Source organism: Leptosomus discolor, chromosome 6, assembly GCF_034619465.1.
Source record: "Leptosomus discolor isolate bLepDis1 chromosome 6, bLepDis1.hap2, whole genome shotgun sequence".
In the NCBI taxonomy this organism is placed as follows: domain Eukaryota; kingdom Metazoa; phylum Chordata; class Aves; order Leptosomiformes; family Leptosomidae; genus Leptosomus; species Leptosomus discolor.
In genome coordinates, this window is record NC_141396.1 from 9,031,580 (window position 1) to 9,058,007 (window position 26,428).

General features: G+C 36.1%; 1 protein-coding gene across 1 annotated transcript in view; it reads right to left on the minus strand.

Annotated features, from left to right (window-relative positions):
• Positions 1 to 26,428, minus strand: part of ATRNL1 (attractin like 1) — a 531,929-nt gene that overhangs the window by 291,919 nt on the left and 213,582 nt on the right. The window contains exons 22-24 of the mRNA XM_086466503.1: positions 9,319 to 9,413; positions 8,625 to 8,703; positions 7,265 to 7,422 (exon numbers count right to left, since the gene is read on the minus strand). Of these exons, the coding sequence (XP_086322629.1) occupies positions 7,265 to 7,422; positions 8,625 to 8,703; positions 9,319 to 9,413 (332 nt within the window). The remainder of the gene's footprint in view (positions 1 to 7,264; positions 7,423 to 8,624; positions 8,704 to 9,318; positions 9,414 to 26,428) is intronic.

The following is a 26,428-nucleotide window of genomic DNA, read 5'->3' on the forward strand; positions in this document are numbered from 1 at the left end:
GGGAAGCATTTTGGAAAATGCTACATTAGGCACATTAAGCTTTTTGGGAATATTAGAGAGTCTTGTGATGTTTTCTCCACATAACTGGCCTTCCAGCTACAAGGAAATAAATTATAGATATTACAGATAGCCAATTTTCCAAGGCAAGAACTAGTAAGTTTCTGGAATTATATTTAATTACCTCAGAAAGAAAAAAGGTAATCATAATTACTGTAACAGTCCACATTTGGTTAGTAATTTTCAGCTACTTTATACAATGCAATAATTATACACATAACCTGTAGTAATTTAACTATGACACAGAATTTTTAATAATGGTATTTAATGTGTTGAAAAACAGAATGGAGTTTAGTTTTAGAATCTAGTAGTGAAAGAAACGAATCTTTACCCTCCACGTTGCCATCCCACTGATTTTAATTGTTATATATTTTTGAATTCCTTCGCTTAGTGGAGTTGGTTTTCTCCTAAAAATAAATCTAGAGCAAAAATTCTATTTATATTGAATTGAGAACAATGAAAACCTCTTTTCATATATTTTAATCAGATATAACAAAAAATGCTATGCAAGATATAAATCTGAATCTCCAGACATTCTTCTGTCAAACAAACTAAATATTTCCACTCTGCCTTCCTCAGAAAGGTGATTAGATGAGTCACTTCAGCAGAATATCAAAGTGTAAATGTATCATGAGCAGCCATGTGATCTGTCACCAAAATCTCTGTTTCTTTAGATCTACATTCTTCTGCTTTACAATCATCAGCTGATGCCCTTACCGTCTAGCCTAGTGCCTACAGTCAGTGCAAATACTAAATATTATAATATAAATTTCCTTCAAAATCTCTTCCAAAGCACTGTACGCTACTAAATCTGTTGTTACACTTCTTTCCTATGAACCTGCATCTGCTTTTCTCCAGTCTCCTGCTTTCGGCCTTGCAATTTCACATGTCACTTCCTTCAGATTCTAAAATGGATATTGCCTCATGAAAAATCTGAGCACATTAAGCTTGAGTTTGGCGTCCAACTCTGTTGAGGATAATTTTCATAAATATATGTTAATTATTATTATTATCGATCCTGATTTTATACTATGATCAACATCATCATCCCTATTGAAAACTGAAGCTAAGGGGTTTTTTTAGGCTTCATAATTAAGGCTATATTTACATTTTAGGCTATACCTCAGTCATCTATAAACTAAACCACCCTGCACTGCTAGATGCCTACTATTCCTGGTTTTTTTCTGTTCCAAAAGAATATCATGCTCCTTACAGAACTGGAACTAAATGGTGGTTTGGTGGACTTCCCAGGTTTCTGTTCTTGGCATACTACTTTCAAATTTCATATTTACTGTAAGAAAACATCAAAGCCGTTTTGGAAGCTCATCATCAATACCTGTTTAGTGTCTCAAGAATTATAGTGTCTTCACACATAACTATATGCAGTTACTCAGTAGCCTCTATGAAAACCATTAAGGCACTCAGAAATTGAATCGTTCACCATAAAACATAGAGATTAGATTTAGGTATGCAATCACTGATGTGAGTAGGTTCTGGACAAACACAGCTACATGTGGATAAATATACATTTTCCGAGCAAAGATGCCAGAATCATGACCTTTGTAAAATTTGGGAAGGTCTTAAAAACCTTAAAAAACAACAAAAAAGCTTTGACCTTTATTTGTTAATTTAGTAAGCAGGTTTGTGCTACTGTTGTAACTTCTAATGGCAGTGACTGACAAGTTTTACTTCTTGGAGCTTTTACAACATATAAGTCATTCATGAACGTTAAAAATTCAAAATGAACTCCAAAACAAAAAAGCTGAAATAAATTATGTTACACAATAAATTTCATTACAAGGGTAGATATGCTTCTTGATTTACATTACACTCCTCCTCCAGTTGCTACAGGCAGGCTATTAACAGGGGAAAGAAAATCAATTCTGAAACAGGAGCCAGTAAACTGAAAGAACACTACTTTCCCCTTTAAAAATAAATCCCTTGAAATGTTATATATGAAGCAGTTTTGATTATTTGTTGTGCTACATACAAATAAAATTTAAGTCTTCACCATAATTCATTATTCTGTTCTGGCATACAGGGTGCCAAAGGTAGTGTTCCTCAGAAACAACAGTGCAGAAAAAAAACCCAACCCAACAGTATGCTGGGGTTTGCTTGCAGTAGCCTTGTTTAAGAATAATTAAACTCCTCCTTCTCAACACATTTGGGCATTCTACATGTACACTAACATCATGCCTAACTTCCTTGGAACAATAATTGTTCTACGCTGTGGAAAGATGTTAGATTAACTAGTCTATGATCAAAAATGAGTAAGATTTTTTTTTTATTTATTAAATACAAACCTAATTGTGCCAGGCAGTGATTTGCTGCTTATAATTTAAACTGGCCCTCACAATTAAAACTCAGACACTTGTGAATCTTTCATTTGCACTTTAGAGAGGAAAGGAAATAACTAGTAGAACAGTTATTATTAGTTCCAGATGCAGCTCTACAACTGGTAGAAAATTTTGCTGCTCAGGCACAAGTTGAGATCAGACTTACAAGTTTGACAGTTATAAAGAGATATAGGTGCATGAAAGCAGCTGATCCGGAAGCAGGAATGCTGTTGCTGTCCTTAGGGACAGAGCACATCAACCACATAGCCAGGGCAGCGTTTTAAAGGTATTTGCTTGCTTCATACGCACTTGCTACTTTTCAAAATACGGGGGCAACTGATGAAAAGAAAATGAGAGACATCTGTTACCAGCTTCAATAACAAAAATCCCTTGCCATAAAATAAGTTTCCTGAGACTGAAGAACGTGTTGTTACTGTTACTAATATTTGCATAGCTGTCAGAAGCCCAGGCTTTATAACTGCTTACTTCTTCAGGGACCACTGACCATTATTTGAGGTGCTGGCTACAGTCTGAGTTATGGCTTTTCAATAAACGTTACAGCCTTCAAATTCCATTACCAGTGCAGTCTGAATTTCATCTGCTCTCAAAATAAAATAAAAATGAGCAGAAACAAGTTATGGGTCTTTGGCACATACTCTGCTCAGAAATTTAGCCTATTTAAGACAACAGCATTTTCTCATGGTGTCCTGTTTAACAGCTAAGACATGGTACACCTAAAGGGTTGGGACGGTCAAAGACACTCAAACGTAGGGATGGTAAGTCTGGATGATAAATCATGTCCTCTTATTTAGACGCTTGAACCCTCTAATAACAAAGATACTGTATACAGACTTCCTCTGAAAGGATGCATTAACTACTGTTGCCTACGAAAGTCTAGAACAGCTAAATTTAAGGGTCTCTATTCATCCTAACTTTCCAGTCAACTCTGCATTACAGGAGATGGAGAAAAAGTATGGTATGAACTCTTCCAATAATTCAACAGGAAAATATCCAACATTTGTGTGCCAGCGTATAACTGGGCTGGCAGTACAACCGAGAAAAACTGGTAGCTGTCCATGTTACACCCGGTAACAGGTCTATTTGTGGAAACAGCTCTAAGCTGAAGATGTCCTATATCACCATCTTTCTAATGACCCCTTATGCAACTATGTTACATTTCTGCATCTCCTTTGATGTCAAGGAAGAAGAGACCTTATAGCTAAACAAAATGTTTTTAGCATCAGGAAATTTAAATGCAGCATTTTCCCTTGAGGGTTGCAGAGCGCTCTTACTGGCTGAGCACCCAGCTGTGTGCCCACAGCCACTATGGACAGAAGAAGGGTGCTGACTAATGGGAACCTAGAGTACATTTTCATAAAGAGAGCAGGACTTCATCTGAAACTGAAAGTTTCCTACACAATTCCTATGGTTGGCAAGTAACCCACAGCTATCCAGTGCTGAAGAACTTGTATTCTCAGGTCATTAGGCTCACCAGTGACAAAAATAAAATGGGACACTGGGTAGTTGCTGGTGAAGAGTTATCACAGACCAGCACATCTTCAGGAAATTGTTGTACAGACACAAGCATCACATATCTTTTTTTCTAAGTCAGCAAATTATATTTCAAAAGAGGCTTCTTTTTTTTTTTTTTTTTTTGGTTAGAATCACCAGGGATTTATTAAGACTTAGGAAAAAATCTCCAAGCTTGCTGAATAGGTAACATGCACAATAAAAGTACTTGAGGAAGCAACTGCGAGGCATTGATCCAAATAAACAATCACCTGCTGGGACGTACAGTTTTCCCTTGTAGTCATAAAAATTTTGAAAAGAACTGAATGCAAAAATAGATAGATAGATAATATAGGTGACTTTGACAGAAAATTAAACTAAATGTCTTGTAAAATGAGAAGTGCTGTTCCTTCTCCCATGGAAAATGAAATGGTAAGAGCGGTAACTCCAACACCAACACCCAAACCTTCCCAACGAAAGACACAACCAATCTTAGCTCCAGGGCCAGCATAACAGGAGGCATAAAAGGAGAGTGGTGAAAAGCCTACCAACAACACAAGATGAAATATCAGTCACAAGGGAAGTAAGGTCACTATTTCTGCTTCCTTAGGAACTCATTATTTATATAATCTGTTCTTGACACATCACAACGAATAATGTAAATGCAGGAGACTGGTACCCAGCTTGTATTTGAAAAATGCTAGATATGCTGAAGTGAGTATTTAGTACTCCACAAAAGTATGGTGTAAAAAGCATGTGCCAAATTTCACTTCACTATCTTACTCATTCCTAGGAACAGAGTACATCTCAAGGAAGCCACAATAATTTCCTTAGCTCTAACAGGATTAAATGAAACCTTCAGTACTGAGTTGATATAAAATATCACTATGTTTTTAACCAACACAATCTGACCAATGCAGCATGACTGCATTAGTGGAAAGGACTACGGTGCAAATAATTTGGTGTCTAAGACCATTTACGCACAGGCCAGCTTCCGTGAAATCCAAAGCCCTGCACTAGAACACAGAGCTAACTCTCTAATCACCAAAGAAAGGCAAAGGAGGCTAATTCACTCAATGACTTTCTAGACCATTTGAAAATTAATTCAGAGACCATCTAGAAGAGTTCCCCCATTCCAAACCAGAAGTCGAATCCATCATCAGTTACCTTGACTCTCCCAAAGAGTCCTTTCATCAGTATAACAGTAACATCATTTTTGAAAGAATTATCACCCTTTGAATGGATGCTCTCTAATACAGTAATAGACTGAATCAACCACTTTTGCATATTGTGAAGGTGAAATCTGGTATGCTAAGAGATGCAGAAGAACATCAGTATTAGAACTGAGGGCCTGGAAACTTCAGGCTCTGATGGGGATGAACCACAACTTCCCTCTCTTAACCCTAAGTTAGAAGACTCATACATTTTTAAAATTTCTATTATATACAGAATTGTAAAGTTAACGTATAAAACTAAACTTGTTTTCTCTGAAAAGCTCCCTACTGCATATATCATTTGAAGATCTTATCTACTGCTAGAGCACTAAACATAGGAAATCTATATGGGTAACGTGAACTTCAGATATTTCCTTGGAAAAGAACAAATCACGGCATAAAAAAGCTGAGAACTAAATCATAATCCTGTTGATTTAGGAAGGCAAATACAGAGGACAATACTAAGATCCTGAAACAGTTTCCATAATTGGACCTTTGTATTCCTTTTCTGCTGCATAAAATTGCAGTGACTTAATTTCCACATGGAAGAAGTTTTTTATGAAAAAGTAGCAGGATTGGAAAGGAATGCAATACTCAAGTACCATCATCTCTGAGCCAGAACTGTCTAGACTGATGAATTACAATGTGCCTCAAAAATAAATACAAAAAAGTCTGTGCAACTGTGGCAGATAAGGAAAAGTCTGATTAAAAAAAAAAAAGGGATGTAACCAATGATCAAGGATTCCCTTTATCATGCATTAAAACATGTTACCGCAAAGATGTTATACTGCAGTGGAAACAGCACAAGAAGAAGCTGCAATCTGCTGACATCTGACAGAGTTGCACATTTTAGGAATACATCACCTTAATAATGTTTGTCTTTCAATGGTGATAGAGGCACCTTCCAATCTTAAAGGTGAAAGGGGTGTGTAATGCATTTACAGCTTCAATTGCCTCATAGGTTTGCTTAGGAAGGCTATTTGGCAATTGAAGTTCTACCCTTAGTTAGTCATACCGGGGAGTGTAAAAAACACCCCTAATATGAAGAGTAAAAGCAAGCAGTTAACCTTCAGACGGTTTTATATAAAATAGCACATGCATAAATGTAATAAGTTGCACAAATTCAACCTTCGACACTGCGTAACACCTATTTACAGTTAACATTCATGTATGATTAAGGGAAGTCTAGCTTTACTCAACACAACACAACAATAGTATTTCTCTACCAGTTTACTTAGAAGATGACTGCCTTAATCCAGGATGCTCCTCAGCACATGACTTTATCATATATATATATATGCACACACACATGAAACAGGCTCTGTATTTTATAAAAACAGGGAGGTTTTTTACCACCAAAATGGAAATCTGTAGAATATTTGTATTTATGGTTAACTGGCAAGTTAACTTGTTCCAGCTTCCCAAGCAAATCACTAGGAATTCTGAAATTTTATTATCATTTTAACAATTCAATTTTTAAGAATTTATTCTGTAAGGGAGCTGGTCATACACATACATAGCTCCTTGAGTGGTGCAGGGGATGAAGTATTTACAAATGCAGCTATAGTAACAGTAACTATAAATACTGCTGATACTTTGGCAGGGGAGGTGGGCAGGGTGGGAAACAATCATCATTGCATTGATTTTTCAGTCTGCCACTGCACAGTATCTCACTACACCAAAAAATACTCAGTGAAATTGATCCAAATTAAGTCAAAGCAGAATATAAATTCTAACCAAATATACTTGGTGTCAACTGAAGTTCGTAATTTTGCAATATGATACAGACATTCAACCTTTATGAAAATCAGACACTAAGAAAGCTAATGACTTAACAAAAGATTACACTCAAATATCTAGGTACATGCATATGTATTTGTATGCCCTCTTTTATGTATACATCTAAATGCATAAGATATATTATAAACAAACATCTATGTTCAATAATTTTAACTTCAGATTTTAAAATTGACTGTCTGAAGTCTGATGCACTACTAAAAGCAAAAGCATCATAACATAGCTCTTACACACATAAAATACAGCATGCAAATAATACTATTTGTGTACTTTCTGTATGAATGAAAACAGGAAATTCGATGTAAAGCTAAGATGTCAACACCTCTATAAGCACAAAACAGTCATACTAACCTGTATTTTGATTGGCCAGGAGAAATTGCTGACATAGACATAGAAAGTGATGTTTGGGTTGCTCCGAAAGTTAAATTTTTCACAGGAAAAGCTATCTCTGTATTCCTTAATATTAGCCTTAGAAACAACGGGAATCTCTTCTCCAGATATTGTTCCAGCTAAAAAAGCCCACATGTAGATATATATATTTATGACAAATATTAATCATCATTAAAGGTGCCAAAGTAAATTTTCACAAGAAACTCTTGAATTACTTTTGGTGTTTTCATTCTACAACTTTAATAACCTTTTATTACAGTTTACATGGCACATCAAGTATATTTCACATACATACAGAGAAGTCACTGAAACTCTTACTCTGGTTTCAAGATTATGAATTAATCATAAAAGTGATAGAATTTTAGAAGAAAGTTGTGTGGTCAGATAAACAGATAATATGCTTTCCTCTAGTAATTTACATTCCACTTCCATAAAAACTCATAGGTTAATAAAGGTTGAAAGAGAATTTGTCTACATCTTACACTACAGTTGTAGAGTTTTAGTTGTTCTTGAAAGCTTTAATAACATACCTACTAATAAACATGTATCATTTTTGCAAATATATAGGTGACTGCACTAAGTGAAAATAAAGGAGTAAATAGAATTTACTAACTATAGTATGTTAAAATACTTCAGATTACATTGAAGAAGAAATTAATGAGTTTTTGTAAGACAAACTCTGAACCTTCTTTTTTTTTTTTTTTTTTTTTAAATTTTAGTAAGATTTCATTTTAAGCATAATGCTTCTCCTTGGATGTGTTTTCAGAAAGTCAATAGAACCAATTCAGAGAAACTGTCTAAATAAAGCTTTTCTTCCTCCTTAAAACAAAGAAGAGTAATGAGGTTCAAAGTTGGAGAAAAACAGATAAGCAGCCCCTTTTATCAGCATACACAGAAGAACTTTATTGTTTGATATCAATGTTAAGGTTAATAATTAAATTTTTAGCTTGAACACTGAAACAAAGAAATAAAATCTCAGTCTCTGCAGTAGTTAAGGAAGCAATTTATCTTAATTAAAATCACAGCATTTCATAACACACTCATTTAAAAAATTTAAATAGACTACAAGCTTTTCCTACCAAAGTAATTTTAATTGAATAGGAGAGAAAGTTAACATATTAATGAAGCTTTGTTCAGATTGCAAATTATCATCTGAGGTTTAAATAATATAATTAATAATGGCATAATGATAGTAGCAAAAGAGCACATTTGGTAAAGTTTTTTTATCAAAATTAGCAACAAAGAGACAATCAGGTTAAAATAGCTTAAGGGATCATGAAATCAACCAGGAAAAAGTTATCATACCAAAATTCACCCTCACCTGTAGAACCAATAGACCATGTAATATTGAGGTTGAAGTTGTTTGATGCATTAATTGATATATCCAAATTTTTATTTGACTATATAAAAAAAAAAAAAAGAAAATACATTGAAGTTAACAAAATATACCAGAATGTATTGAATACAACTCTATTGCACATAACCTTTCAATATAGCCTTTTAATCATCTTCCATTTTTCATTTTAAACATAAACAGAAATGGCAATAATTCAGAGCCAAAGGCAATCCTCTCTTTGCTTCAGTGAGAACAGGGTGCAGGTAAGCATGTAACTACACCAGTTACCTTTTCAGAATGTGATGAAAATAATGAAATCATTTTCTTTATAAAACTAAAGAAAAATTACACGGCAAATGGCTACATTTTAATTACAATCCAAAAATCACTTTTCTACAGATTTCTTAACTGAAGGGTATACTCAGGAAGATACTAAACTTGTTATTCATGGGAACAATAATAAAATGAACCGGCTGATCAGTTTTTGGAGTATTAGTTGATCTGAAGAACATCTACCATTTCGAAAGTTTTCTCAGTGAATTCACTCAGTTCTCAAAAAACCTTGAAATAGCTCTAATACCTTATAGGCACTTGGGAAGCCTTTAATCATGATCAACCACAATTTAAATCTTAATCATGAGTCTCCAAAACTTGTCTAAAGTTAGTAACATTTTCTTACCTGTTCTGGATTTGCTATAAAGTTTATGGCAGTGTGATGGCGATCATCCTCTTGTAATAAGCTGAAGGTAAACTGGTAATCAATCAAAAGGCTGTCTGTGGACAAAACAGAAATTAAAAATAACAAAATAGATTCAAGTGTATACTTATGAATAATATGTTAGGCAAGCACCTAAAAATTTACTGTTCACTTTTACTTTACAAAGCATGGGGTAATCTACAAGTCAGAATTCTTCACATGCATTTCACTGTTTAAGTACTTGCACTATAATGTCTTGAAGAAATAACAAAAAAAAATTAAGAAAAATAACCAAATTAAGAAACAAATTCCATCACAGAGTCAGAGCAGCTCTTACACATAACTTGAAATAGTCATTCTTTGTAAAGTAATTATTCCAAAATACAGTATCAAGTACTGTTAGTGTTATCAGTTCTCTAATTTTACTCTGAAATAATTATTCAAATATTCTGTTCAAAATGCATTTAAATATTTTAGTCATACACTTTACTTTGTAATACAAACGGTTTACACAGATACATTACTATAACACATTTTAGAATTACTAGTTTTAATTTTTTTTTAAAGGTTGCATTTACACTAAAGTGTAGAAAGTACGAAGGCATGATACAACAGTGAATAACATTGCTAATAATAAAATGGCACAGTGAAATTTTGAATAGAAATTATGAGACCACAAAGCACATCCTTTCTAAATTGCCAGAATTCTGAGATTTTGTAAGTGGCAAGTAATACAAACTTTTCATACAAGAGAAACAAGTGGCAGTTTAGTGATGACTCACAAAGATTATATTTCACTTCCAAATGTCATTTGTTCTACCCATTTTTCTTTCAACCTCTGAAAGGCATGGAGTCTGCCAGGCCGTTCCTAATCCTCCCATTTCTGCCACCACACACTAAGAGCACTCCCCTGTGGCCAGCTACACTTGGCATCGGTGCAGAAGGGAGAAAAGGCCACCCTCAGATGCCCCAAACCATGCTTAACCCTTCCTGGAAGGAGCATAAAATGAATGGGACAAGTCAGAAGACATAACTTCTGAGCTATCCCATTGTTCCTGAAATTGGAGGAATGAGATTAACCCTTGATCAGGTCATAGCACTAGCAATGACTGAAAAGGAACTTTTCTGCAGGGCAAAGGGGTAGAGGTGGATTTGTCAGGGTGAAGCAGGTTTCTAGCACATCCATGATGTAAGAAAAAGACCCAGTCACCAGGGATGACTGTTGCTGCAATGCATAGAGGGTGCCATGTAGACTCCCAGCAGGCAATGGTCAGTGCAGTCAGGTAGTCAAGAACCAGCAGAGCCCTCAGAGACGTCAATTGTGTCAGCAGATTAATAATCCTTGTGCAACAGACAGTCAGTTGTGAAACAGAGGTGGGTGCAGTGGATAGATCTTGAGTGCTCTGTTACTGAGGCAGATACCTTCAGACCTAAGAGAATAAACGTTCTAACTCCTTGACCACTATGGTTCTACAAGGATCAAAAGATTCCAGTTTTCCCTCTGTCACAGGAAATAATGAGGTTACTTGTAAGTGTGTATGACTCAGATTATTATTTTCTGCATATTAAAATATGCAAGTCATCTTTGATGCTAAATCCTAGTGAATAATTTTGAAGCCCTATTTGGATTCCTGTCTTGATGACATTCTACTAGTCACCAACACCACACAAGCAGCGTGTTCCAAATAAAAAATATGTGATCATAAAAACAAAATCAGTAAATACAAGAGAGTGAAAGATTAAGTCAAAGCAGGAAAAAGCTGTGTCAGCCTTTTGCTGGACTCAACAGTTTGCTTATTGCTGACAATCACCTTTTCTGCAGCAACACATCATCTGAAAAAATACATTCTATTGTATCCCATGGGAAGCCTGACATAGGAGAAAAAAAGCTTACTGGTCAGTGAAGCATGAATACAGCCCGCTGCAGTGTCTTATTAGTTAAAGAGAACGATTTTAGTTGTTTGGGGTTTTTGTTGTGGTTTTTTTTTTTTTTTACACTGAGTGTGGAAAGAAAATTAGAGAATAAAGGAGTTACACAAAAGGAATTACCATGAACTTTAAAGCTGAAAAGTCCACTTTCTGTATTATTCACCACCACATTTCCATTATTCAAATGTGAATAAGTTGATCTAGATGTCTTAGATAACAAGTTCTGATCAGGTTTTTGCAAGCTTATCAAGGTGAAGATGAATAAATATTAAACTAAACCCTATTTATTTTTGAATACTGCTCCACACTTCTATAACTATGCAAATCTAATTAATAAAGTCTCATTGACTCTATTAGTAACAGTGTGCCATATCTGTATATTTAATAGTAAGATTGCTATTGCACCAGAACATATTTAAAGGTAGCAGGACAGCAAAAGATGGCAAATAGAGATTAACCCCTATTAAAGGGATTAAATAAACTCTTTAATAATAAGGAGTATCAAGGCCAAAAGGCTAGGAATAATGTACAGATACGCTAAATCTCCTGATCTGGTCAACTTGGGGTCCCACAAAAGACAAATGACTGCTTTAGCATGAATCTTCGCAAACAGAATTATTGTAAGTGTATGGTGGACTAGCACCACAGCACACACTCCTGCATCTTCTGGCTACTGCAAAAGCCACAAGATGCCAGAAGCAGTGTAGACAGGCCTTCTGGACAAGATGTGGTTGATCTGCTCACAATATATGGAAAACGACCATTTAAAAATGCCATAGTCTTCTCAGTCCAGATTGTGCCCTCTCAGAGATGCAGAGTATCAGCCAAAGACCAGCAGTGATACATAGTTAAGATCTCAACATAACGCAAAATCGGGAATAGACATGGGACTCCTGTCTCCCAATCATATGAATGAACAGCTTTTCTGCATACAAGTTTAAAAAAATTCAAAGTCATTTACTCTTAAGTCAATATAACTACTTTTTTCCCGGGGTTTGTTGTTGTAGCTGTTGTTTTGTTGTTGGGTTTTGAGGTTTTTTATGTTTATTTGCTAAAAGCCAAGAAAATAGGAACCTGTTTTTCAAGGAATGCAGGAAAAGTTCTTACATTGATAAACAATGCTAAACTATACAGTTCCTCCTAACTTTACCATCTGTAACAAAACAGAAAAATACTTCCACTTTCTTGCTGCAATTTTACCTACAATACTATTAAAACAGTAAATCATGACAAACAGTAGGAGTTGGTGATGCATAGCACCTTTAATACTGAAGACATCTCCAAGTATTTTATGGTGCTATCAATTTGTTAATTACTTAATTATTGGTTAATTAATTAGATACTCCATTAATAGTATCGAAGATAGTTATATATCCCACACTGTAGCCATTATCTCTTCTGTAGTACTCAAAGAGCCTTAAACAACACAGCTTCTGTTATTCGAGTTCGAGAGCCAACACACAGAACTCGCTCTGGAATTCTTCAAAGGACCTTTAATTTACGCCAAGCCAGCCCTACAAAATAGGAAGAGGAGATCTTCACTAAACTATTCACAAGGAGCACATTTCTTAGCACTAACAAACACAAATCATGAAGTTTTTATTCCGCAGAGACCTGCAGTAGAGGGATACATCATTAAAACTCTATCTTGGCCACAGTGGATGCTGCAAAGCAGAAATACATATCTCTTCATAGGTGATTCTAATTCATGGAAGTTACTAAAGTGTGTACGACTAGAATGGAGAGCACTGCCTAATGCAGTTATGTGACTGAACAGTGCAAATGAAGTCCGGTGCAAATGAAAGAGCTGACACTGAGCAAACAGTCCTCCCCATCTTTCTGAGGACTGCAAAAGTATGCTGAAGAAGTCTCACAGCTTGGAGAAAAGATTGTTTTCATAGTGAGGATATTTCTGGCTGGCCAAAACTTTGAAAAAGATTTCTCTGGACCTATTCTTAATTCAAACATCCCAAATCTCTGGAAGGCTCTAAAGCTAGATTTTATTAGAATATTGTCCTGGTTTGGCTGCGATAGAATCCCAGCCCAGCCCTGCTGGCAGGCCGTTAGCAGTTTGAGTCAGCCAGGGCAGCTGACCTGAGTGAGCTGCAGGGGTAGCCCATCCCGTAACGTCATGGTCATTGTAAAGGGGGAAGGTTTGCTGAGGAGGGGGAGCTCCTGTGGGGTTCCTCCTGCTGACTGCTCTCCTGTCAATTGTGACTGCTGCATGTTCATTCGGCCAAGTATAACTCTGCATATCTCTGGTGGTATTGGTGGTGTTTCACTAGATCTGTTTCACTTCTACCCATGTGTCTGCTCTCCTTTTTCCTGATTCCCCTCCCTGGCTGGTGAGGGCCCATGGGGTTATAGAATAACTGTTACAGTTTAACCTGATTTATGGGCTAAATGTAGACAAATACAAATAAGACAAATAAAAACCCTGGATATGGGCTAAATGTAGACAAATATAAACTAGTAGAGCTAATTTAAGAGGAAACTCAAAGAGAGAGTAGAAATTAGAAGGCATTATAAAGAAGTCTCTTCTCCATCTATTGCATCCGGCTGCTGACTGTCTTCCTCTCCTTCCTCCCTCTCTCCATCTGTTTCAGCCTATACCATAGGAGAGACTTCCCCCACATGTATTCAGAAGCTCTCAGGGAAAATATCATCTCCCTCTCCTCCAGAAGGCTTCACTTTCTACAGAATGCAGCAGGCAGAACAGCTTTTCTGCCCACTGCCAAGCCCCATCCCGGACATAACCCTAAAACATACTCTATGCCAATACACTGTAAGTGCACATGAATAAACTAAGCAGTTACACAATACATCACACTGTATTTCCCAATTCATCGTGCTGTTAGCTTAGACAGCTTAGCCTGGAAATAAATACAAAATTTAAAGTAAACTTTAGTTGTAAGTGTAGGACCTGTTCTGAATAGTTAAACGTATAAACAGCCAAATGGATAAAAACTACATGTAGAAATAGCTATTTAAAGTACATTCAGTATCTTGATACATATTATTGTGTATATTTTCAACCACGAATTTAGAGAAGCCTGAGATTTTACTTCATGGGGTTTTGTTTCGATTTTAAAAAGCCACCATAAGTATTTTATCCCTTTACATAAACACTAAGACTTTTCATAAGTGCTTCTGTTTATGAAGACACACAGAGAACAGACTGCTTCAGTTAGGAAAGAAATTTGGATCACATATAGACAGAAACTTAAAAAAAAAAAATCTCACTGCATTCACATTGCAGCATAGGATGACAACAAAAGCACAAAGATAACAAACCCTAAACCTAGTCATCAAACTGCCATATGAGCAACACCTGATAAAAGCAGTCATAATTTTAATCTGGCTGACCTATAGAAACAAGATTTTTAAACTTCAGGTGAACTCTGAAAACAAAATAAACATATTCAAACCTCCATAAGAGGTAGCAATCAAACTATTAACAATGGCCATTGACATCCAAAATTTAAATACACAGACTCATAGAATTATTTCAGTGAATTATAGAAAAAAATGCTTGATTCTCTAGAATCATCATTGATGCACTCAGTGGTTCATTTTGGTGACTCTTATTTTTCTGTAGGAATTAAAAAAATCTAGAATATGAATCCCAACTTTTTCAAAACATATTTCCTCAATCTAAACTTATTTCTCAACACATTTTAAATTCACTAAGTGTCAAATAGCTATATTTTTTTGCAAAGAGACTAGGGAGTTAACTATCTAGAGCACTACATACTCTTCTCACAACTATGGAAAAAATGTTAATGACTTTACACAATGAGTGTTGCATTCTTTTATTTTTAAAAAACTGAGAAAGAATTTACCTGAAACACACCATTTTTTTAACAACTACTTGCTCTTCTACATATACGTACTCTTTTGGAAATATGCAGAAGATGGCTTCATCTCAGTTTTGGACTGTTTCAGTAAAACCCCGATATCCAGCATTTCATTTTTTTTTATGCCATCAATATCCTCCATGTTTACATTTTCCCACTTAATATGTTTGAAATAAGTTTCAGAGTTTCCCTACACCAATGGGCAAGAGAAAGACAGAATCACAGCAATCACATTACAACAGCAATAATCCCTTCCTAATTGTGCTGGTACAAATGCATGTTGTTGGCTCATGTACGCAGCCCAGACCTTCATCTCAGACAAATCTGATATAAGGTACAGGTGATTCAAGTGGCAGCCAGACAGGATTTAAACAGCCACACGCTAGAGTATAATCCATAAACTCCATGAATTTTTATGTCTCAAGTTACACAGAAAAAGTTCTTGATGACATAGAAATCTCCTACACAAACCCAGAGCCCACAGCTCAGATCTTAATTCCCCACTGCACACAGTATTTGGAATCCATGAGCTGAGTATCTTGGAGCCAGAGTTTCTCCAGGAGTCAGCCCAGTGCATCCTAAGCACGGCTACTACAGAGTGCAGCACAAACGTCAGCCACCACACCACTGCGGCATAGCCTCCTCTTCAGAACTTCACCAGGAAATATGATGTAGGCTGCCTTCTTTTTGACTGTATTAAACAGATCCCCTCCTATTTTTGCCTAGCAGGGTGCGTGCCCCATCATCTCAGTGTAAGCAAGGGAGAAGCAGCAGAAGGATTTACACCAGCAGCAAAAAAAGATTCAATTTGCACACAGAGCGAGCGAGCAGAGGAAGTCAAATGGCACAGGCACTCAGCAGGGAGAGGGGAGTCCTACAGTCTAATTTCTGTTTCCAGGCATGTTGCTTCATTTTGTATTAAAAATCATTCAACAAAGTAGAAGAAAAACATTGGGAGATAAGACCACAATATCATTGCAACATCACCAACGGTCAAATGTAACAAGGACTTACGGTTATTGAGTCTTTTCACATCTCTATTTTGATTCTTTCAAAACCCTTGACTGCTTTCACAGTCTAAAGGAGTCATTAAAATCAATTCAAAATGTCAGTAATAAGTGCATGTGAGAACACAACACTAATTAGGCGAAGAAAGCCATTTAATTAAATGAGGAAAATAAATTTCCAAACAATCGTTTAATCCTAGTATTGCTGTTAATTTTCAAGAAACTCTTCTCTTTCTTTAATGAAGGCCCATGACTTTTAATATGGTTAATATGGCTTAATATGGGAGTTTTATATTCATATCCAACAAGGAACAAACCTATTCCCGTACTCAAGCTTTTGTATTAAAAGAAAACTTTGTATTTTCTAAAATGCCAGAATGTTCCCAAAACAACAAAGGCCAGACAGAAGTTTTGATTTGAAATTCTACTTCAGTATTTCCGAGTGCCACTACAACTCTCTAAGAATATATAATTACTTTGGTAATTTTTTTTTTTTTTCCAAAACTGGCTATGTTTAGTATAAATTAGTGATAAAGTTATGTACAAAAAGGTATGTTAAAGAGGAATATTAATACTGTAAAATAAACCACTACAATCAAGCATGCCTGTGAATTATTTTTGGGCGAGTGCTTACTTAATGAGCAGCTATTCAACACTTTGTTCTACATTCAGTACTCAGTGTTGGGCCCATGCCTCATTTACTACATAGTCTACGCAAACCCTTTTCTAAAGACGGAATTAATTTGTAATGTGGCTTTCTATAGTATTCATCACCATAATTTTCTAAGTTCTTCAGAAAAGCTAATGAATTTGTTACAACATTACTGTGAGATGAGCAGGCATTATTAGTCCATTTTATAGGACAGGAAATTAAACAAAGAGACCAAGGACAAAATCATCCATTAATCATGAGTAGCCAATCTGAAATACCTGGAGTTTGATTTTTTTGTAATATTTTGAACTACAAAACACTACATACAATCATTCTTATTTTGCAGGTCCTTCCATCATTCATTGTAATTCTTTCCGTTTCCAAAACAAAACAAGAAAGGAACATACATTCACGTTTCCATTACATGATCACTGATTCATCCCCCAAAACCAAATTCAGTCCTTGCATTGTAGAGGCAAAGTTCCCTGGAAAATGGTATGTAGCCAGGTTATTAAAAATTGTACAATCATACTCTAATAAAAAAGCAAATCAGAAACGATTGTGCCAGCAATCTTAATTCTTCCGCTTTCCTGGCACTTACTGCCTAAACTATATATTTCAATAAAGAGGTTTCATTAAGTAATTTTAAGAATCAGGCTGGAGTAAATTCTAGAGAACCACTTTACTTTTGAGCTGGCTTCTCCCTTTCCCCAAATCTTTCCAGTAAAGCATCCCAGTTCACTACATCTCTCATCAGGGAGGGAAGAATGAATCTGAGTTCCCAGAAAAGGAGCAAGAACGTACAGAACTGGACACATTCATGGGTTTTCTAACTTTGGCCACTGGCCATTCTCCCACGGCTTCTGTCACGTAGTTTCTTAATACAGATTTCTAAAACTGAACAACATGGAAAAAGATTTTCATACATATACAGAATTTTTGAGACATATGTCTGGCATTTTCACTCCAAAAGTTAAAGTTTTGCAAAAGCTCTAAGCCATAAGTACTGCAATGTATGTCAGACAGCCATATGAACAGAGCACACAACCAGATCCACTCACAACATAGGCTCATTCCCAGCTATGACCTAGTTATCACGTTTTATAAATGTTATGCAAGGATCACATAACCTTTACCTGATCAATGACTAAGTGTTTTTCTTCAGATTTTTTTTTTCTGATTAAAAAAAATATTAAATTATACTGAAAACTAGGGTAATGGACATCAAAAGATGTCAGCATGTGCTTACTCAAAGGGAACTCTTATGGCCAACTGGAAATGATGATGGATGCATAATCACTAAATCTGAAGGAAGAGCTGGCATACTATTAAGAGTACTAGCCATAAAACAGAAAATTAAAATGTTTAATAACAATGGACCATTAAGAAAAAGATTAAAAACTTCTTCATTCACAGAATAAATGGCTGGCCTTTTATACAACCATGTACATATTAATAAAAATTTTTAAGACCACAGTTAAGAAATTATATGTCAACTATTCACTTCCATCAGTAACTTTATTTTAGTATCTTCATTACACTAGAAGGCAAACAGACAATTACGTGCCTGAGTTGGTACATTTTCATTATAATTCTGTATAACTGAACTACGATAACTGATTTTGTGAATAGAAACCTCATAAAACAATGCTGTTCTACTTTTACTTCTTGAAATCCCTTTTAAAGATAGAGTAGAAACCTCCCTCACAATTGCAACATCAGACCCATCACAGTCAGTCTTCCCACATTTTTCTATTTAGGGAACTCTCTATTCATGCCAATTCTAAAATTCGTACTCTCACCTCTTCATTGCACAGGCAGTTTGTCCCTCTCCTGCTCTTTCTAGCGATTGTTCTCTGATTCCAGTAAGTTTCTTGAGAACAGTCCTATACATATTCCTCTCTATCAGCAAAAATGTTGCTTTTGAAACCAAGTTCCATTACCAAATGCTATAAATCGTATGCATTTGTGACCAAAATAAATTCTGCTTGTATTAAATCAAAGCTAGGGGGTTACTACCAGACGTATTTTCAGTCAGGATAATTATTTTGAACTTTCAGAGCAGCTGCCTGATTCATTCCTGTCATATGTATCTAACAGTCATCCACTGCCTCATTTTCACTGTTGTATTGAAATATGTTGGCGTCCAACACTACTTGTTCATTGTGACAAAACAAAAACTCATTTACTGTTAAGTCTTTACTATCAACTAGTAAAACTTGCATTTTTGCTAAATGTAATGAGAGCGGATTGAGCTTCAAAATACTCCAGCACTTACTATTTACTATTTATATGCCTCTTTTTCCATGTAAAGAAAGAGCACGTGAAAATGAATTTCACAGAAGTTCAAAGTTTTTAAAAAACAATCAGCCATAATAATTCATTGTTTCTTTTATTGTAAAAAAAAATTACTATGCTAAAAAGTCCACAAAAAGACATAGGGATTAGTGTCATAAACAGCAAATCAGGTAACTAAATATTATTTTAAAGAGAAATCTTTTCTCTTATGAAATTTTCAGCTGGTTTTTGGAAAGGCAACCTGGGTGGCTTTAATTATACAGTCTAAAGATGATATTCCTAAAGTTTTCAAACCATGGACCACAGCCAGATCTCATTTTTTTCATAGATATTTCACCAAACAAATGACAGGGTTTCTGTGAACAGCTGACAACTCTTTCCAAGTTCTGCCGAGGACGACGGTCTATAAACAGATTTTGGAAACCAAGGGTTATGAACAAAATATTAGTAAAAGAAGCAACAACACAGAAAAGCGAGTGCATCAATTGGCAGTTATTTAAACAACAATTTTAGAAAAATGGTCTAGATGTCTCTGATGGTGGAGCATTTCAGAGCTCATGGCATAGGCATTATGATTAGTAAAAGAATGTAAGTGTTTTTACTTGATAATAAGGACTGCTCAGTAGATGAACTTTTGTTCTGTCATGATGGACAGTCTGTTGCATGTTAATTCTTGTAATATTCTTGAAGTATTAGAAAAGTGAGAGAAAAGTACAAACAAAACCAAGAAAAAAAAAATCTTATAAGAATATTGCGGTAGAAATTCAAATTTCTCTCTCCGTGAAATTTTCTTGAGACTGATCTAGATGCATCACCAGCTTTACAACACTCGCATTAATATTACAACTCTAATATGCAATATAATTTTGGATATACTAGCATCAATACCCATTAACCTGATCCTAACTTTTCTCTTTAGTTATATAGTCCATGCACACTGAAGAGTTCTCCAATCTGCTTATTCTGACAACTGAAGAGGCACATCTAAGAAACAACATTAAATTATTGTCGTATAGTTAATTTTAATGTTCTTTTAAATCTTGCTCTTATAATGTTTATTATATAATCCCTACAAAAAAAAGTACTTTGATTCCTTTTAGAAATAAAGACATTGACTTTTTATTTTTAAATATGCACAAAATATGGACATGGCAAAAGTGTAAGTATCATTTTAAAAATTGTTGATGGTTTTATACATGTGTATGCTCAAGTTTTCATATAAATACAGAATATTCAGAAGTTATTCACACAATAACTTCTATGTGCATTACTAGCAAAGTTTTTAACCTGATTCTCAAATAACTCAACACAGGCCTCAGCAATTAAAGAAGCAACCTCTGGTTGATCAGGTCTTACAAGGAGACAGAACACGCACTTTGTAAATTGGCTATAAATATACACAGTTAAGTAGGTGGTCCTGTAATATCTCAACACTTCCAAAATTCTCTTCCTTCCTTTTTCTCATTATTTAGTTGAACTTTGCTTAAGAAACCTTAAATCTACAGTCCAAATGTCAGAACTTACCCCATGTTACTTGACTCCACATGATTTGTACAAAATATACAATGTAAATTGAAGTTGAGATGTTTCAACTTTGCTGATATTCTTTGCTGTTTCTCAAACAATTTTAACATGTTAGTTCTGAAAACTAAAATCTCTTATAGCAAATAAATCCAGAGCACTTTCAGCAAAATTGCACTTCATAATGGACAGAAATTATGCATGTCATATACCTCACTGTGCAGTCTCCTCTATTTTAAAGTCATGAATTGCAACAGATACTTGTATTGTAAAAAACATAATATGCTAAATTACCATACTTGCACAATGGACGGTAGAAATGTTTTTGCATTACAACTTTGAAAAGAAGATGTTACACAAGCACCTTTTCATTTAAAACACCATCAGGTAAATTTAAAGTGAAATCTGTTGATTTAAATAACAACATTCTCACTGATTTTGCTCCTAAGAACTGAGTACCAATTCAATAAAAACCACTGATGGAATATTAAAATTCCAAACATTCACAAATGAAGTTGGATCTAGATGATCTTTAAGGTTTCTTCCAACCCAAACCACTCTATGATTCTACAGATCTGTGATATTGCCTAATCCAGCCTACACAGCCTTAAAAACAGATAGGAGGAAAAACCTCAACCCTTCATATAAAGTACAGGGTACAGTACGTTTCCCCACTTCCCACAAATTTAGCTTTAGGGCTGGCAGTTAAGCACATAACATAATAAACCATTTGGTTAAATCAATGAAATGGAAATAACAGAGGAAGGAAAATCAGAGCCCGAAAGGCTGTTTTTCTCAATCCCAATGCAGTCACCCACTATTCAGAGGAGATTTATTCTTTGCCTGAGAGAGGGAACGCTGGCCACTGCGGCAGGGCTCACTGAGTCTTTTCTGAGAGCGACTTGGAAAACTCAATTTCCACCTCAAACAGCTGACAGACATTAAAAGAAATATTCTATTTTCGTAGCGCTACTTTTTCTATAAGTCTAAAACTACATACTGCTGTGCTTTCATTAATTCATCACTTTTTCTGGCCATGGAAAGGAAGCACTGCTAACTAAAATGTACAAACAAAATAAACCTCTTCCCCTTTTACCATTTTTTTTTTTTTTCCCCAGATGATTAGCTTAATACAGAACCATTGATAGATTCCACTAGTTTTTTGATAGCTATCAGGCACAAACTTTTTGACACAGCTCTTCTAGGAACTGAATTATCATGTAAAAAGGAACAGCAAACTGCAGTGAAAACTGACAGTCTGTTTGTTCTTGGCATTTGAAAAACACAGATTGTTCATACCATCTATACCTGACCTTCATCGATCATACATTGTGGTAAGCAATCCTTGACAATGAACATGAAGCGACATATTTGCATGATGTAGTAGTATATTGTCTTCCCTAAACCAATTTCATTTTTCTCTTTCCACCGGTTAGTCTACTGTTCATCCTAATAATGACCTCTCTTCATCTTCTCTTTCCTTAGCCCACTTTTCCTAGTGCCATGAAAGGCTCTAACTCTTTAAAATCTGTCTAGCCATTTTTTCATAAAACCGTACAGAAGCAGTACCTATTTCTACTTAACAAGAGCAGAATTCTAAAATTCTTATTTCACTGATGAGAAAAATGTGACATTTTTGCCCTTTTAAGATTGTTCTGCCCACATCTTGCATAGCTTGTCATTTTTCCAAAATTATTCTGATGGCCATGGCATTTCCTTAAGGGGGTAACACAGTAAAGCATATTTTTTTACCCATAACACAAAAAGACAAATCAAATACATATATATTACTTCTCTACCACTGTATCTTCATATTCCTTGACAGATACGTTCTTCAACTTTCCCTTAATGTCTTGTTTGCTATTGTATCTATTTTGCTAATACATACTGCTGTTTTTTGACCTCACACAGTTTCCTCTTCCATTTCATGTCAGCATTACCCTTTATACCAAGTGACTAGCAAATTACATTTTGCTGTCAATAGGTTATGTTTCTGGAACATATTTTAAAACAATATTCACAACTCAAGCTAAGAAAAAGTGACATGGAATGGTTTGGGCTGGAAGGGACATTAAAGATCCCCTAGTTCCAAGCCCGCTGCCATGGGCAGGGACACCTTCCACTAGATCAGGTGGCTTAATGACCTGTCCAACCTGGCCTTGAACACTGCCAGGGAGGGGCAGCCACAGCTTCTCTGGGCAACCTGTGCCAGCGTTTCACCACCCTCACAGCAAAAAATTACCCTCTTTCATGACCCCTCATCCTATCACTACAGGCCCTTGCAAAAAGTCCCTCCCCACCTTCCCTGAAGGCCCCCTTTCAGCACTGGAAGGCCACTAGAAGGTCTCTCCAGAGCCTTCTCTTCTCCAGGCTGAACAACCCCAACTCTCTCAGCCTGTCCTCACAGGGGAGGCGCTCCAGCCCCCTGACCATCTTTGTGGCCTCCTCTAGACCCACTCAAGCAGGTCCGTGTCTTTTTTGTGCTGGAGGCCCCAGAGCTGGAGGCAGCCCTGCAGGTGGGGTCTCACCCACCAGAGCAGAGTAGAAGGGAAGCATCACCTCCCTTGACCTGCTGGCCATGCTGCTCTGGATGCAGCCCAGGATACAATTGGATTTCTACGCTGCAAGTGCACACTGCCAGGTCATGTTGAGCTTCTTGTCAACGAGCACCCCCAAGCCCTTCTCCACAGGGCTGCTCTCAATCCATTGATTGCCCAGCCTGTATTTGTACTTAAGATTGCCCCGACCCATGTGCAGGAAATTGAGCTGAGTTAGCCAGTCAGAAAGTTGAACCTGACAATGCCCACATTTAACCTAGTATAAGATTTCTTGAAGTTTATATAAATCAAGGTTTTGTCATCGTCTTGAGCTAGAAATGACCCTTAATTTATTTAAACAATCCTACAAAGCCCCTCACTCAAATACTCTGCAAGGGCTTCACAACACTAATTCTGAAGCTGAAAACATTATTCACTGCTCTCTCAACTTTTACAAATATGTGTGCTAAGATTAGGTGTTTCAGGACTCACGACACCTGAATAGAGTACCTTACGATTACTAGACAGTTGCACTAGGTGCTCAGCCTAATAACAGAAGCAGCTAAACTATCCTCAAGTGCTTCATATTTGCCAGTAAAGTACCCCAGCTGACATGGAATAATGCACTAGTTTGTCCAAGGACTCCCAGTCAAAGGAACCAACAAGAATTCTCCCACAAAGCATAAGCCACTTACTTATTCAAGTCAGGGGCGGGGGGTCCTATTTCAATTGGTTCAAGATTTCACTACAGACCTTTCCTTGAAGGCCCACTGATCAAGAATTCTCTCTTTTCCCTGGGAAGTCAGCAAGGGAAGCAATGAAACTGTAAAACCACCACAAAGGTTTTCCCTTCACTGGCAGAAGGTAAAGGAACACTGATGGATCCTTTCCTATTCCGTTTGCTTCTTACAATTCCAGTCTTGGGGAGCTCTAAGGCCTCCCAGGTGTTTGAGGAGTGACAGCTCCTGCCTTTGTTGACATGTCAGGGAAAGAAACACATGCACAGCACATTGTATGTACAGCACGAGGGTTCGAAACGTATTCATCCCTATGAACCCCAGCTCGAAATATGGACAAAATAAAATATTGTATATATGTATATACTTGCATTGATTTCCTTCTCACTCAAACTGCTTCACACATGGGCTAGAGTTCCTACACAAAGCAAAGCATTTCTTCTGAATGAGCTCTCCAAGCTGTCAAGTCTCTCTCACTCTTGCCTCATCAAGCTTGTCAAAATTTATAGTTCTATAAATAATCATAATTTATACTGTTTTAAGTTTATACTAATAGGTATTTTACTGTAACACTACATATTATGTTTGCAAGGTAAATAATAAAATAAAAAATAATTATGGGACCTCTTGAAGTGTCCATCAGGTGATGAAGGTCTATAATTCAGACTTTTATTTGCATAGATTATAATGTATGTTTATCTATCATTTTCTTCTCCTTAGCAGTTAGAAAGCTAGTTTGTCCAGGGTAGTGGCCACCTTCTTTTGACTACGGGTAGTATATCTAAATGAACAGTCACTAAAATGACTTCGTCTACTTTGGCAAAAGTTATTAAACAGTGTCTGTAAGGGGATGTCTGTCAGTAAATTCACTGATACACAGCAAAAGCTATCAGAGAAAGCACATAATCATTTAAAAAATAAAGTGTTTTTTTAAACAAAGAAAATCCCCAATTTTATTTTTTTTTTTTTTTTAAATTAAATACATACATGGAAAGATTCTCCAGTTCACACTAAAGTCTGAAAATGATTGGTACCAAAACTGTTTCTTTAGCCTGCCCAAAAAAGCTGCAAGCCAAACTAGCATTTGGCAAATGGGTACACAGAGCCTGGGGTGAGATCATATTACTTTGTTAGGAGCTTCAGATTCTTGGTGTGCTTATTGTTTCAATTCTTTGGAAGGTGACAGTTGGTTTGTGTGGTAATTTTAGCTCAAGGCCAAGACCTGGTTTGTCTGCTGCTCTTTGTTGAGTTGGTGCGTTTCTTGAGGCTAATCTTTTCTCAAACCATCCTAAAATTGTCTGATTTAAACTATAATCTGTTCCACTAGACTCTTTAAACACTAAGAAGATTTCTTTTAAAAAAGAATTTATTCGTGCAAGCGTAAGCCCATATAGTCAAAAGACAATGTGAGTCATTATTGTTACTGTATTTATAAATAATAAAAATTGTTTCAGTCTGTATCAAAGTCAATCACTGTTAGATACAATTGGTGGAACTCATTACTTTAAGTCAAGCATGACAGTTTTACAATTACATTATGTATTTAGTTTAAATTAATGCTGTCCCAAAAGGAAACATCAATTCTACAAATCAGTAGTAAAGCATCTAACTGCTGGTATACACCTCACAACTCAACTAAAACAAACACCTTTTCAATAGCTAAAATTTATTGTTTATGCCCTTTAAGTTTCAACATAATTTTTAAATATCTGGAAAATCTCTGCTAACAGTTTCATTAAAAGTGCTACTTGCTATTTATCTTCTAAAATACTCTCCTTGGAATGTTCTTGAGTGTAATTTTTCTCTAAGTATAGCAAGTCTGCCACCTAGTGCTTTATGGCTACCTCTAGTACACATTTTATTTTATTGGTTTTTAATAATTTTTCAATAAAAGATGCCATGCTTTAAGTCCCTGAATGCATATATACGCATGTTTGCCGACACACACTCAGAGTGCTTAAAAATGACATTGTACCTTCTTGCTGACAGGTTGCATTACATGTTTCAACAGCTATTAGACCATATTTGCATTTCTTGATTAGCGTGCAACCATCTCATAACTGTGCTCTTCTGCTGTGAGATCTGAAAATCTCAAGAGTGATTATAAAAGGAAAAACCTGTCATTTATTTTATGAAAAACAAAAGACAAAAAAATCCCCATATCATGTCAGTATAGCATGAGAAATGAAATATTAGGGAAGCCAATGTGTCTTTGGCCCAGTGCAGCTCTATACACAGTCTCTTCTTTGGTGGGGAGCGCCCACCTTGGAATGGGCTCTGAGCTAAATGCTGCCGAGACTACCTGCTTGGGATCCAGGGGAAACAATCCTTCAGTAGTGGCACCCTACAAGGAAAACAAAAGCTGGGGAATGATGAGGAAAAGGAAGCATAAACAGATTCCATTCACTAAAAAAGTTTCCAAGGAGCAGAGCTGGAGCAGCTCAAGAACCGATTTACGGTACATCCCAGAGTGCCACTCGCAAACTGAGAGCAACCAGAGCCAAGAGTCATTCCAGATCCAGCACCTGTCTGCCCTGCAACAATTCCTTTCGCA